The 16,319-nt window shown below is 36.4% G+C and overlaps 1 protein-coding gene across 2 annotated transcripts; it reads left to right on the top strand.

The window, feature by feature from the left end:
• The first annotated feature begins 12,495 nt into the window (after positions 1-12,495).
• LOC145491543 (uncharacterized) lies at positions 12,496-14,331 on the top strand. 2 transcript variants are annotated; one of them, XM_081470790.1, is made up of 3 exons: positions 12,496-12,660; positions 12,919-13,239; positions 13,745-14,331. In XM_081470790.1, the coding sequence occupies exons 1-3, from the start codon at positions 12,543-12,545 to the stop codon at positions 13,774-13,776; spliced, it is 471 nt and encodes a 156-aa protein (XP_081326916.1). In that variant the 5' UTR covers positions 12,496-12,542; the 3' UTR covers positions 13,777-14,331. The 2 variants fall into 2 exon arrangements, with proteins under 2 accessions (XP_081326916.1, XP_081326915.1); XM_081470789.1 differs by lacking the exon at positions 13,745-14,331 and having other exon boundaries at positions 12,919-13,339.
• The last annotated feature ends 1,988 nt before the right edge of the window (positions 14,332-16,319 follow it).

Raw genomic sequence — 16,319 nt, 5'->3', positions numbered from 1 at the left:
CAAGACAGGAGGGGAAATTATTTCTTGCAGGAGAATCCTTGGGGAGGAAGTCACGAAACAGGAAACATAGACAACTCCGCCATTCTGGAATTCAACATCTTTCTAGTTGTAGAAGAGAGACACTTAGAAGACTTAAAGTCAACCATAGCAAAGGAGACGCTATCAGGGGACAGAAATATTAATTTGAAGTACATTGTGTTGCCGCAAAATGGGCGTGGTATTGGTGTAGCAAGGGCAATTATCAAGAGTCTTGCTGAATGTTTCAAGTTCGACCTGTACTGGACAGTAGATGATGACATAAAGTTCATGTATCAGTTCAATGAGGATGACCGCAACTGGCATAAGTGTACCTTTGGCCGAGGTCTTCTGTTTGGTCAACAAGTCTTCCAACATTGTCGTCAATCAACCCTCAAACAGCTTTCACAAGATGACAAGGATGAACTTGTTGATGACGTGCTAGATTATTGGCCCGTGTGGGCTAAAAAATCGCGATCACGCAGAGAAGCCCGTTCACGTCTTGTAGATGAGTCTAAGTTACAAGAATTAACGGAGAGCCCAGGCCTCTTACATTCCCCCTTCACGGCTGAGATCATCTCAGAAGACTGTGGTGAAGACAATGCTAAGAAAGACGAGCTACAGGAAGTGGAAAGAAAATTTGTTGAGACATGCCGGAACCACTTGTTTGAAGATGCTGTTAACCGCATCGCTGGAGTGTCCCTTGCCCACAAATCTACTGGAAAGTTCGATTATATGGGGCGTTATCCATCTGCACATTTTATGCCAAGTACTCAAAGGTACCAAGTTGTTCTTCACAATACCGCTGCACTGAGACAAAGAAACTACGTTACTGATGACATGATTTTCTGTGATCAAGAAAACCAAATCACAGAGAAGGGAAGACGCAATACTGGCTACTGGGATATAAAGCATTGTGATAAGTCTTTCAGTCGTGCTCTAGATGTGAGTGGAATTACTGGATATCAGGTGATCTGCATACACCATGTTCATGAAAAAGGACTCGTGAATGCTTACGAGAAGATCGGTCCTTCATACGAAGATTCTATGTCACCTTATGGAAGTGAAGATGAAGGGTAACTAAGATTTGAAGCATGTCAAGAACTGCAAAATCTATAGAATGCAAATTTGTAAGGTCATCGTATGGTTGTTTACAGTAATTTGCGCTAAATACTGTGAGTAATATTTCAAAATTTCCAAAATTTGTGCGATCACCTGGGGCAAGTATGGGATGGAAATTTTGAATTGTCACATGTGGTACTTATCGTTAATTGCACAACCCGAATACATTTTTTGTCCATCGTGAAACTAAAAAAAAAAACATAGTTACCCTAATGACAAAGGAGTGTGTGTATGATCTTTATGTTATCATTTTGTTTGTAAATAAACCAATTAAATAAAAAATCTTCAGCAGTGTGCATTTTAATTTTATAAACAGCAATGCCTAAAGGCATAAAGACTGCTTCGAGACAAAGATATTGATCAGGGAAGTCAACTTTCAAAATCCAGGGTATGAATTTTGAATCCAGATCAACTTTGTGTAGTCAGAGTTGCGTCGCAAAACTCAACAGTGGGAAAGTTGGTTGGAGTAAAAACTAATACGCGATTTTGTTGGCGGAATCAATTTTACTAAGGGGGTCGCATCAACAGCTTGTTTGAAAGTGACATTATGATTAGCAGGATCTGCTGTTAAAGTACTCTTGGATTTACAAAGCTGACATAATATAAACTACAGGATAGATGGTGTACCATGGGAATGGACCTGGTTTGGATTTTTGATTTCTTTCTGCAACCGATTGTGGCATATTGTGGAAATGACCTCGATTTCATTCATAGGTTGACACTTGAGACAAACGTCCATGGCTTGCCTCTCTACTTTAGAAACGTAGAAATGACACGTTCCAAAACCTATTGGCTTCCAGTTAACAATACAGGCATCTCTGATTTTTGGATGAAGATACCTTTGCCATTGTAAGATTCTTTGCCACACTTTCCCTCTGATGCTATCAGGTCCTGCTGAGCTCTTGAAAGATGATTTATTTGGTGAAGTTCCAACAAGTATACAGTGAAAAAATCTTAAACACGCTTCTCGTGGTTTTCTTGTCTGCAACTTCGGTAAGAACACGTATTCTGCATTATTACTTCCAAGTTTGCCTTCAGTCCTGCTAAGTCCAGATTGTTTCCTCTCAATACATGGCAAGGAAGTTTGATTTATTTCGCAGTTTACATCGGCCTTTATCCCGTAGAAATTAAGCCTTTCCTTCTTTCGCCAAACTGCCGGTTACATTGTGTAGACTGCATAACTAATAGCCTCCATTTGGCGCAAAAATGTGTGAAAATATTTGATGGAATATAAGTTTAGCAATGTCCTTTACGGCCCTGTTGATTTCTTATAGGGCAGGGGAGGTGGGCGATTCAACCATACTTAAATTTCTTTAGTTTCTGTAGTGATCCTACATCAAAGAAATGATGATGATGATACTGGAAGTTAGTGATTACATTTACCTGTCATTGTACAAAATGAAGGTATTTTCGACTCTAGCTTAGAAACACAACCAAGGGTAAATCCGGAGTAAATGAAACAAGAGACATCTAACACTCATTTGTAAATTGTAAACATACCTTACTATGGTTTTGTGCATTCTGGAAGACAGCACTGTTTTGACGATATATTATTCATTCAGTCATGTGAAAATAGACAACCATGGCCCCAACAATCTAGATTTTCCTAGCTTAGCATCGAAAAATTGGTTGGTTTGTTCGCCTACGGGTTTTCAAAGTTACCTAAATAGTGCTTTTCTGTCGTTGTAGTGCAAAATATTTTAATGTTGAATTTTTTTTCTTTACCTGCTCTCGATAGCTTCTACAAGAGATTTATTAATGGGGCTTGTTTTAGCGCCAGATGTTCCAAATGTAGCTCCAACTGGAATCGGTGAACGTTTATTTACGTAATAGAAAGGTGACTGGTAGCAATTGTTTATCGTTGGGCGTGGTGGCCGAGACTGTTGGTTATCTTGATATTGCTAAAATTAGATGTTGAGGAGAGCATTTTCCCTAATAAGGATTTGATTGAATTTGATCTCTGCAGTGTACGTTAACGCACTTTTAAATTGTATGCTATAGATAAATTTGCAGCCCGTATTTTGCCCCTTGTGTGCCAAAACAAGATATAAGTTGTAGATTTTATATATCTTAGAACTTTACGTTTTTAGGACTTTTTCAAAGTACTTGTACTTTTAGATACTTAAACTAAGTGTAAATAGGAATAGAGGGGTTTTCACCTGAGCGTCGAAGGGTAATTGGTATTTGTATTTCTACTCTACACGATTGGCTTAAAAAAATTCACACCACTTTTTCATCCAATCAAAAGTACAAACCAGGAACAATTGTAACCCGTTCTCACACGTTTTCCCACGGTTCGCGTCAGCTACATGTATTCTGTTCAAGGATTTTTTTTGGTTCATTAAATTCTGTATCCATTGTGATTGGCTAGAATGATTGTATTAGTTTTGGTTTTATGACACGCTATTGAAAACCGCTCTATTGTTTAACTGATTATTGATAGCAGTACTGAGAGAGCCACAAAGAACGGCACATTAAATCTTCAACCGTCTCTTACTTTGTCAGTGCTCCATTTTTTATCCTATGGTAAAAACAATAAAACAATATGCAAAAACAATATATACAAAAAAACAACAATTAATAGGCAATAGATTGTAATTTGTAGCTTTTCTAAACTTATATGCTTATATGCTTCCCGTAGTGGTGGATAATTGCTTTCATTTGCAACCGGAACATTGAGTTGTAAATTATTAACAGACAACTCGCACAACAAAATGTTGCAGATTATTACACTTATATTGGATTTCAGTTAATGTAATCTCGTGTTGTAGTTTCATCTTGTCTTACAACTAGATTAGATATCAATATTCGACTAAGTCAAAAAGTTAGTGCAAGGAATACTTAGCTAGAACAACAGTCCAAGGAGAAAAGATTAAAATTCAGAAATATATGCGTGCTTGCGTCAGACGAGCTTATTTCACCAAGTAGAGAAAATCTTATCATAAAGAATTCCTAGGGCAGCAAAATGAGAAGTGTAACCACGTGAAAGCGGTCTTCTAAAGGTGTCAGCTTTGCCACAAGAATTTCATTTAAACGAGGCTTTAGTGAATTTTAAGCTTGAAACGAAAGCATGCTTTCAATCTTTAGAACCATTTTTTCATGTGCGTCTTGGGCCAACATTGCGTTGCAGGAGCTATGCTGCCATGGTAGTATTTTTGCAATGCTGTGAAAGATTGTAAACAAAAGAAACACGAGGATGGTTTAAGTCGTTAAAGATTTAGACCTAACAACCGTGATTTTCAAGGGGTGCCATGCGTGAACTCCCGTGTAAATTTTTCTCTATTTCCTTGGTAAGCTAGAGTTCAACTAAGTTTCATTGCAAAGTTTTTTGAGTTTTAACTAAATTGCATTAAAAGTGTTACAAGTATTAGCCCAATAAATTTGTCCAAATTTGGGTGGGCTATTATCGGTGATTGAAACATCCATTTATTTATCAATATTCGATTTTGACCGAGCAATGCAATTGGTTGGTTGAACTGTCAAATTTGACCAGCCAAGTTTTTAGTGCAAAACAACTATAAAGTAAGGTGGACATGTTGAAATCACTCTCGTATCGACAAGTAAATTACAATAGTGTAGACAAATAGAAATTAAAGTAGCAATCGTTGCCTTTTTAGTCTTGACTAATGGCCCTTAACAAATGCTGGGTGGTCAGTGTCATTTCATTTATAAAGTGGCACCCTATGTATTGAAAATGTCATGAAGCGCCAAGTTTCGTGGTGTTAGAGTAGTCCAATTATTATTTTTTGATTATAGGTTAATAATATCGTTTTTATCTTTTGTGAATTGCAAGTTGCCCGGGCTAAATGTTGTGTGGATATAAAGCAATCTTGCCCTGTTGCTTTTATAGTTTTAGTTTTACTGTATATAGGTGTAAAACGTTTTTTAATAAAAGTAGTTTACCTTTTGTTACCGTTTTGGTGAAGAGTGACAAGTTACAAAGCTAAAAGTAAAAAATGGACGCTCTCATGAGGAAATCCGCGTAGTGTTTGACTCCCACGGACAAATCCCTTAAAGTGCATACTCGAGGGCTTTGAAAGCAGGGGTACCGTAGTTCGCGGTCTTCTTCTTCTTCTTTTTTTCTTTCCTCACAGCGACGTCCTTTCAAGCAGGCTCTCATGAGCTGCTTACGAACGGCGAAGCCCTACGAGACGAGCCGGTAAGCGAAGTGACCCGGCGAGAAATGAGAACCTGCCTGGAGGCCATTATTTTCCGAATCTCTGCCAATGTTGCATGCGGGCAGGGTCTGTTTTTCGAGCCAAGCCCCTCGTCAACAAGTTTCGCGTCTTCGCTGCTAGTGCCCAAGCGCAGTAGCTACACAAGAGCCTGCTCGTGAGCTACATTCAATGGAACAAGTCGCAGGGGTCACATTTTGTTCCCAGGATAAAACATATCGAGGAAGGCGAGTTTCTTCCTCGACTGACATCGCTACTGAGAGTTTTCTACTTCAGCAGATCTTCCAAAACGACCTGATTACCCCCCTAACGCACTGGATGTAGATTTTCAAGATTGCAATGTTCAAACCAGTCGCTTTCAGTTAAACGGCCTCTTTGCTCGTTAACGTGGTATTATAGTTTCAGTTCATTTTTGCTAAAAAAAAAAGGTTGCGAGACGCTCTTCGTGGCACTCACCAAGGGAAAAACGACACGAGTGACCACTCCTTAACGGTGTCTTTGTCAATCCCAGTCATGCGACCCTTTCGTTAAGCGGCATCGTCTGCTATGGAGAAATTACTAAATAATAATGTCTCTCGTTTCCATGTGATATATGAGCCTTTTCTTTCTTTCCAGGTGTATTTTGCATTCTGATCGACACGACCTGTAGCAGCAGGCAGGGGGTAAAACAAAAAATCAAACAAATAAACAAACAGTTTTTAGTAGTATCATTTTTCTGGAAGCCCGGGAAAATGTTAGTGCTTATCTGACTAGTTTCAGTTTTGGCCAACTTTCTGATTGGCTGCAGAGATGCCACGAATTTTTGTGGATGAGTTTGCACTTGCTCAGTTTGTAGTTTAGAGATTTTGAAGTCCCAAATTTTCAGCTTTTTCCTAGTCAAAACTTGGATTTAGACAACGAGCAACTGAATGAAATTGAGCAAAAAGCTCAAGCGAAAAACACCAAAATGAGCAGGGAGAGAGCAGGGAGGGAGGGAGGGAGGGAGTGAGTGAATAGTATAGTATAGTATAGTATAGTATAGTATAGTATAGTATAGTATAGTATAGTATAGTATAGTATAGTATAGTATAGTATAGTATAGTATAGTATAGTATAGTATAGTATATCTTTATTGCGCCTTACTCTCCAAAGGGAGGTATTGGTCTGTTTACAATAAAGGTTTAACATTAACTAGTACAATAAGAAATAACATTCACTTGATTCTTTTATAATTCAAATCAAATTAAATAAAAATTATAATGCTCATTTCGTTTGTAAGTTGAGAATCTCTTTTCTTTTTTTAATCATTAAGATGGATGGATGGATGGATGGATGGATGGATGGATGGATGGATGGAGGGATGGAGGGAGGGAGGGATCATGGAGGGATCATGGATGGATCATGGATGGATCATGGATGGATGGATGGATGGATGGATGGATGGATTGATGAATGAATGAATGAGTACCTTTATTTAAGTGTCTAAAATAGCAGTAAATAACCGCTAATTGGGGACACTATAAATAAATTAAAATTAATAAAACTATCTACAACTGATAAAACGAGTATGAAATTATCGGGATTATTTACATGTGCATGATTGTTTGAAGCGAAGGACTAGCTATTTACGAAAGAAAACGATGCGAAACCAGAACACAAATTATCTATTCAGTCAGGAGACAGGTGGAAATTGAATCGATACAAAGGGCAGAACACGGACGGCGTTTGGAAAGATGTTGAGAAGTTAGTTGAGTTAATTGATTTTCGATGTGTTTTCATTTTGCTCGCCGCGGCAGAGAGGGATGGCGGGAGCTTACAAGGCAGTCATTTGATTTTTGGTAATCATTGTTACTAATTTTTTAAAACTAGATTTCATTTGACTTTTATTGTAAACAGAAAGGAATATTGTTTGGCTCTTGCATGTTTAGCTGATCGTATTGTAGCAACAACTTTCCATATCATAGTTTCATGCTACATTTCCCTTAAACATTTTTTTTTCTTATTAATTTAAATGAATTTACACGATTTGGCCTTGAGTATTGATAATAATATAATCAAGTGACTTTTAGAAGGCATATAGTTTATTTGTGTCTCTCGTAGAATCATTTGCCCCCTCGCTCAGCTCGGGCGCAAATGATACTGCTCGGGCAACAAATACAATATATGCCCTCCAAAATTGGTGATTGTCCTATTTTGACCACCCGTGTCGCATGTATTATATGAAAATGTCCTCTTCAGATATCACGGGATATTTTCAGTTTCGGACTGGCCATCTAAATTTTTCAGTGACTGATATAAATTTAGGTACATCATAACAGCAGCTGAAAACCACTGAAATTTCACATTTTGCGTGCAAACCCAAAAGGTTCCCTGACAGAATCAAACGAGAATTCAAAAACAAAAAAAATAATAACAATAATGATATAAAATTAGTCGATAACATTGTCACGCAATCATTTATTTCGCTTTTGGATGCTTCGAGTAATTTGATCTGACGCTATTTCCTTGCTACTTTGGCTGTTGCACACTGACTCGAATTGAACATATAGTTATGTAATCTCTATCATTACGTTTTCTATAGTTTCTTTTTTGTCTTACCTTTCCTTTGTACCTGAATAGTGTGAATAAAGATTGTTGTTGTTATGAGATAGCTAATGTCAATTCTACATATTAACACTATTATATAGATAATAGTAAATGGACAGACAGACGTGCACCTTTGTGGTGAAACTGCTTCAAAATTGAATCATATTAGAATGTTTTCACGTCATGAAAGTTTTTCTGATTTACTTTTTCGCGACCGAGATCAAGATTTTTTCTTTAATCAAGATCACTATCTATAATTCTCTGTTCTAAGCGCTTTTTCTTTTTTGTTGAAAGCACCTCAGAAGCTCGATGATTGGAAGAATTTTATTCCGAAGTTTCATTAACGATGACTCGATGGAATGCTTTCAAATTTTAACGATTAAAAGGAGGCGTTTGAAATAAATACAATGAAAGTGGCGTTACCAATTTACGGTGAAATAATTATTCATTCCTCCTACATGCCTCTGTAATGCAAAGGCAAACTTCGGGAAACAATAGTGCGGAAGATTACAACACAATGTGTTTGTCACCGTTAAATTTGAGAGGGATCCATTGAATCAATGCTGATGAAACTTACAATGAAAATGTTTGCATTATCCAGACCCTATAACTTGTAAATCTGTCATATAAAGGCTAATTTATATATAAACAATAACCTCCAATTGGCGCGAAAATATGCTGGGATATTTGTCCGCGGACATTATCTGTTCCGAGAAGCGAACAGTTTTGGACAGCGTAGTTCGAGGAAAACTGTGAGCTTCGAGGAACAGATAATGTCCAAGGACAAATATACAAGCATATTTTCGCGTCAAATGGAAGCTATTGTGTTTATTATCCTACAAATCTTTTTCGCAACACGCGCAGTTTTAAAAATTGGGGAATATTCTCGGATATTCCCCAGTTTTAGCTGGGGAATATTCGGTCACGTGATGTGTTTAGACCAATCGCGCGCGAGCGAAAATATTTGATGGATTATAATAAATAATAATAATGAAAAAAATAGGTCCTTTGTCCTTTTTAATATTTTTATTGATATGAAAATATTAACTACGTAGAAGCCTAAACTTGTCTTTCTGTTTGTATTTACACTTTCGAACACTTGCTCTACGATTGGTGAGATTTTGATCACAATTTAAACACATGATAATAGCGACTTGTATGTACAAATTTCAAAATGTACAATACGTCAAGACAACACGACAGCCAGCTGTCAAACAATTCTAGTCAAAAATATATCAGCATGTAACCATTTTAGTAAGGACAATAATAACTTAAGTTCGCACTCTTCTTTGACTCCTAGTCAAAATGTTTACATATAATCATTAGAATTCAAGTCCTTGACATTCATCTTTGCCCTTATTTCGATTTCGTTCATAGTTTTTATAGATTAAAAATGCATTTGTCTCGTCCATCAGTAGAAGATGAAACATAAAGTTCATCCATGATTCAACCAGAATTAAGCCAAGTCTCCGGAGAACCTCTCTTCTAATTCTTTTCCAAAATCGTTCAATGTTAATGCTTGCCTTTGCCTTTTCAAAATAGCAGGCCCAAATTTCTTCTTCTTCCATCACCTTACATTTATGGAGCTTTTCAGCAGGATCGTCTTCCTGGCAAGCTTCACAGCAGCGTCTTAATTCTTCATGCACTAAGCCATTAATTTCTTTGGCAAATTCCTCCTGCATAATATCTGCTATTTTATTCTGTAGAAGTTGCGCTTGGAGTCTAGCTTTATCCGCACCCAAATGCCCTTGTTGATTGGCGATACACATAGTTTCAAACTTTGCTTTCAAGGTGGTAAACGACTTCTTTTGTCACTGCTTGATCAAGATTGAGAACGGTAAAAAATCTATCATTTTTATACACAATAATGCACCCCTGTGATCTTAAAATAACCATATTATATCATTTCTTACGTTAATTACTTCATCTTTTCCCAATGCAAAGTTTTACCCGAAGCACAAATGTCCCCCTGTACCGTGTGACGTCAATAGCCGGTGTGATTTCGTCACCATTTATGTGACGTCTTCACATTTCGAAATAAAAAATTACCTATCCTTGTGAGGACTTAATATATCAGACATACGACCCACTAAGAACTTGACGTTTTACAAATTTTTAGCTCGACAAGGTTCTTCGTTTTGTAATAAACCCAAACTTTTGTGTTGCGTGACATTAAAACGACGGCCAGACAAAGCTGTCGCGTAGGTCAATAGGTGACTTATCCTGTTCGTGCTTGCTAACTGAACAGTCCTTGCATTCGATAAAATATTAATTACGATGTGGCCAGGCCCTAGGATAAAAACGTTTCGTTTTAATGGCAAAACTCAATGACAGAAGCTTCTGTTATTTTACGGCCGCCATATTGTGTCCCGAGGGACAGCAACATGGCGTCTCCATAAAAAGAAAGCTCTATAATTTTGGGGAAATATTTCTCCGAATAGCTCAGGAATGAAAACCTTACAGAACAAATTCTTGGCGAGGTTGTTTATATATCGATCATCTATCATATCTCAGATTCTTAAAATTATTTACTGAATAGTTGCCTTGTTTAATTTAGATGGTATAACAGGGAAAACCGGCAAAAAGATATTTTTAAATTTATTGCGGCTGTTAAGCTGGCGGCTCTTCAGATAATTATTGTCCCTAGTATTTACCAATTGAATTTTTTCCTAATTCCAATGGCCAGGTTTCTCAAAATACCTTTTTCAAAAGTAGGTAGCATTCGAAAGGAAATGGTGGCTTTCTATTTTTTTCTTGTCTTTTTTCATTCTTTCTTATACATATAAAATAATATGACCGACCATGCGAATTCTTGTTTGTTTGATTTTTGTAAATTGTATGCAGCTTTTCAAATCAATAAAAGTTAATAAAATACAAAAAAAAGTGTTGGTGTGTAACTACATTAACCGTTGTTTTCTTTGGACCCGTAATTTGTATTGTACTAGTGCGCTCAGTGACGCAAAACTGTGCAGGAAAAAGACGCCTGCGTGTTGCATTAAGTTCAAATAAACTTTAGTGATGGGAAACGGTCATCCTCTCTTTTTTAATTTTTTTCATTCATGAGACTTCCGATCAGTTCTTCCAGAACTTCCAAAATTACTAATTCAAGATTAAGGGGAAGGATTTAACAGAACTTTATTTATTCAATTTCAAAATCTGCATGCAAAACCCGATATTTTGGTCTTACAGAACAAAGGAATCTCAAGCAAGTTAAAAATTAAGCTTGTAAAGAGATGCGAAAAAAAAAAAACGTTATCGGTTGTTTCGGCTCATTCATAAATTTACAATGTATTAACATTTAAGCAATAAAATTAACGAAAATATCGCAACACGACGTTTTGTCAACTTCATGTCATCATTTTCGAACAAATGAATTTAAAATAACGGCAAGGCATATTTATAGAAATTAGGATGCGAGAAAACAAATAATTAGCATAGGTGACATGAAAGCATTAGGTGAAAAGTTTCGCGCGAATCGAATCCGCTTGCGTGTTCAGTTTCGGTTATTTATTCTTACCAAAGCATTGCAAAGATTAAACATTCGTGTTTGCCACAGCATTTCTTGATGACTTTAAAGTTCTCAATTAAGTCATCGGGTGTTAAGCCATGCTGGTCCCTGAAATGTTTTCCGATCATAGAACGCTTTTATGTCATCTTTGCTACTTTGCTAATTAATTTTTTCCTCGCATTCTAATTCTAATTCTAAATATGCCTTGCCGTTATTTTTAATTTATTCATTTGGCAGTGATGACATGCAGTCATCGAAACGTCATATTGCTCTATTTTCGTTAATTGTCTTGCTTAAATGCTTTTCGAAATCGTTTTTTTTTTATTAGAAATATGTTAAAAACTAAAGAAGTTTGCAATATATTAACAACTGCGGTGGCCTCAGCTATAAACGTTGAGGTTTCTTGGAGGTCTCCTCGCGGTCTTTCGTTATTATTATTTTTTATCATTATTTACGATGTGGCAAATAAAAGACACTGGGTCGAAAGACCACAAATAGTGCGATATTAATACCACCAATTTATTGATGTAATCTGCCGTAATCAGTACTGACGAAGGTAGTGCAGATCCCCTATTAGTTCATATTTGTTACATTACGTCCTGTACCTATTACGAAAAAAAGCAATATATATATTTATATCCTCCCTCAAAAAATTAAAAAAAAAAGAATTCAGAATAGTCGATTATTATATATGTACAATGGGACATTCATGATAATATGACTTAAGAGTTTACATATTTTAAAAATACAAATGATGGTAAATTAGTAGTCATTAACTCTTTTCAGCACCCTTTGAACTTCCGGTAGACAGCTATAATGTATATAAAGGGGTGGAAAGTTTTCAAATGTTTAAAAAGATAGTACAAAGGACATCAGGACACTAGAAGGTAAGCCGTTCGTTCATTTGTTAAGGATTTAAGGAGTGTTGCTTATCTTTACCGTTTTCGTTCACTCATTTTACACACAACACTTCTCGGAGTTTGCGGAGGGCAACCAGTTTATTTTTCTCGATATTAAACTTCATAGCTGCAACAATGTCAATCCATAGCCAATATATATATGTATATATATATATTTTTTTTAATTTTTGTTTTCTATTTGGACAGTTTGAATTTCAGAATATTTGAGCCAGAAGAATTCTTATTTGTAGACGTTTCATGATGGCAAACATCTCTCTGCTGGAACGTAGGACACGGTATTCCCTGTTACTACTGGTTGTCAGTGGTTTATCGATTCTTCCATTTGCTTCCTGTCAGTACTGTAACACTGTAGTTGGTAAGTTTACTTGAAGGTCTAGATAGCGTTTATATGTTTATAACTGTCAGCTTGGAAATGACGCGAAATTAAACTTACTTGTTCCGTATTGTGGAATATTGGCTTTGCCTTTTTTTTTTGCAAGTTTATAGATCTCGTCTACAACTCAGTTTGTAACTCGGTCCAGAAACTTAGAAATAAAAACTAAAACTCATGCAACGTTTCAAATATACGAAACTCACGCTAGTTCAACTGTTTTACTTTTTTTTCCTCAAACAGGTGAACCTCAGATTAATATCTCGTCAACTCCGCCATTCAACAAACTGTCGATGGGCGCAGCCATTAATTTGACTTGCACTGCCTGGCAGACTGATCAACTGGCGAAGCATCCATGGACAAGACCACATAGAATTGAATGGTTTGATCCACAAGATAAACGAATTGGATTCCAATGCCGGGCTGGGTGGCCACCAGCTCGACTTATGAAGTGCACATTGGAGGTCGGTGTCTTGACGGACGGAAAGCTTGGCAGCTACACTTGCAGAGCAAGGAATCGTTACGATTACTGCAGCACCAAAAAATTTCAAATTGATCCTCAAGGTAAGGGAAAACAGCCGAATGATCAATTGCCGTTGTCATCTTATGGAGCATGAGTGTATGTCCATTGAGCTACGGGCGAACTGTTGTACCCTGAGTAAGATCGCGCGATTTACTGGTTATGCCAAAAATATACACACCAGTATATTCAACAATTAGATTGTGAAATCGAGATTTCTATATCGTGATTGTGCATAGAAATCAACAGGAAATCATGTTATGTTTTTTTTTTTTTTTTTATGAACCTTCCAGTCGTTCATTATTATTCTCCTCACAGACACTTCAAAAACGCGAAAAAGCAGCCCTCAGTTTGTTAACAAGCGCACACTACCGGGTTACTCACTATCTACGACAGAGTAGATAGTGAGTAGCTTAGCCAATCAGATATAGAACGGCATTCGCGATAGAATGTTGGTAGATTTATACCCATATAACATCTTTGGGATTCCGCTTATGTTACCTAGCAACAGCTACTTCAGTTATAATAACATTTTTTTCTTCTTCTTAGACATCCCAAGGCCAGAAGTTGTTCAGTCATGATTCCGTGGAACAGATTACGATGAGTCTGTGTCTGGTCAATACAGCATCAATACATCTTAAATATTTTATATGTTTGCTTTTTCTATTCATTTGTATTCTTTCATTTTGTATTCATTTTTTTGTGCCTACTAACTAAAAGTTTAAAGTCTTCAAACATTTGTTAACCTTTTGTTGTTTTTCAGTACAACAACACAAAGTTAACTTGTTTCCTGATTTGGAAGGAACACTTAGTCTATGGGAGAGACCTATAAATTGTATTAGAAATTATTGAAATTATTGTAATTATTGTAAGAGTAATTTTATCATTATACAATTCAGCAATCGTTGAATAGCTCAGTTCTTATCATTACCGCAGTATGACTTAAGACATTAATAGCGCCAGACGAGCTTAGCTACATACCAGAAAATACTGTATGTTTACTTTTCAGGGCTATTACACATTAAGTAGAATTTATTGTTACATTGATACATTTTTAATGTTTTAGTTGTTTACTTAATAATTCGGATTAAGGAATAAAAACTAAATTATACTTTATGGCGCTCTTGTATATGTGATGCTACCCTCCTCCAATACGAATTGGTCTTTACAACATTTACGTTTAATTTACTCTGTTTTTGAACTATGTGTACCCCTACCTCGCTGGAGGACTCACTCGTTTACAATGTGCTCTGGGAGACTTGGTGGGAGGTGCGGGTGGGAAATAATGAGGCCTACGCCCTTTTAGAGCAAACATCCCTATTTTGTTAAGGTTGGTTTTCATATGGTCGCTTGGGTCGCTGACAAAAGCTCAGTGATCGTTGCGACCAAATAGAAACAACTCATCTCATATGTCGGTTCCTTGAATACTGAGCTGTTTTCCTGCTATAGAAACTGAAGCTCTCGTTCCAAATGGTTTAGCCAGTTTCTTTTTTTTACCCTAAAAGCGGGAAGACACTGATGCACTGGTTGTACATCATTTTGAATTATTTGTCACCTCACAACGAAATAAGAACAACAACAATAACAATAACAATAACAGTAACATTTACAATAACAATACTAATAATAATACTAAATAATAATAATAATAATAAATAAGATTGCGTCAATTGAAATCCTTCGATTTCCCCAAAAACGTAGTCTACAGGCAATAAAAAACTCGCTGACATAATTATCGCGACATCAAGTTTTTTTTTGTTTTAATTTTCTTTTTTTTTTTTTTGAATACAAAGAAAGCTTTAAAAACCTGCCGCTGAAACTATGCGTCAAATCGTCCATACCCTTGTTTAATTTTCCAGCTTTAAGCTATAGGAGACTCCAACTTGAACTCTCAGTGAAAATGTTTGTGGACATCAGAAGTTTTAGAATATGGAGACTGGCGTCAAAAAACGTTCATGTAACTAGAATGTATTCCTGAGATATGATAAAATGCTGAGTTGTTCGTGGCTTGAGTTACCGGGATTTTACTGTACGTTGAAATGTGACATAATTCGACTTTCGTCGCAATGCAGTGATCAGTTTTATTGGTATGATTTATAGGGACGGATCAAATAATGTTATAGGCTAACTATTCTCTTTTTTTCGTGTAGCACATTACATTTGACCCGAAAAAAACATTGTTGAGGCAATACTAGAGGGTTCTGGGGTAAGGGAAACTCTGGTAAAAATTAACGGGAGACGTAATATCGTGGGAAAAATTGATGGGGTAAGGCATATTTTTAGCAATTTTCTGGGATATCGAACTGGAAAATTGTTACTTCTGAATTTGAAATTTACGGAATACGGAATATTTAAGCCAAAATCTAACGGGATACGGGATACTCAACCCCCATCCCCCTTCCCTAACGGGCCGGGGCCTCATTGTTTTGTACAGCAAAATATCCATACGTTGATTCTAATGCGACTTGATCCAAAGGAACATGGAGGACAAGGAATATACGCAAGCTGGTATTCTGCGACTTTTTTCTTTCCGCCGTTGAAAGTATGAAATTATTTTGCAGGGAGGCCATTTAGCCAAGCTATTTAGGTAATTTATATAAATATACAAACTCGAGATGGCCTCAAGCTAGCTTATACCTGCAATTGCCTTTTGCGTCAGATTTACGCGCCAAAAAAACCAAGAAAGTTGTCATTAAAAATAATATTCCAGTTGCAAAAATAAAATTAGGAAAAGTAGTTTTTGTCACGTTTTCCAATGTTGTAAACCTGACTTTTATTTTCCTAGATGACCTAAGTCTGCTTATATCTGTAATTTTCTTTTGCGCCAGATTTACGTGCCAAAAAAAAGCAAGAAAGTTGTCATTAAAAATAATGTTCCAGTTACAAGATTAAAATTAGAAAAAGGAGTTTTCGTCTTGTTTTGCAATGTTGTAAAACCTGACTTTTATTTTCCTAGATGACCTGAAGTCTGCTTATATCTGTAACTTTCTTTTGCGTCATATTTACGTGCCAACAAAGGCAGGAAGTTGTCACTAAAAATGTTTCAGTTACAAAATTAAAATTAGGAAAAATAGTTTTTTCATGTTTTGCAATGTTGTAAACCTGACTTTTATTTTCCTAGATG

This window comes from Orbicella franksi, chromosome 6 (genome assembly GCF_964199315.1).
Source record: "Orbicella franksi chromosome 6, jaOrbFran1.1, whole genome shotgun sequence".
In the NCBI taxonomy this organism is placed as follows: domain Eukaryota; kingdom Metazoa; phylum Cnidaria; class Anthozoa; order Scleractinia; family Merulinidae; genus Orbicella; species Orbicella franksi.
The sequence above is the reverse complement of the archived record's forward strand: the minus strand, read 5'-3'. Positions and strand labels throughout refer to the sequence as shown.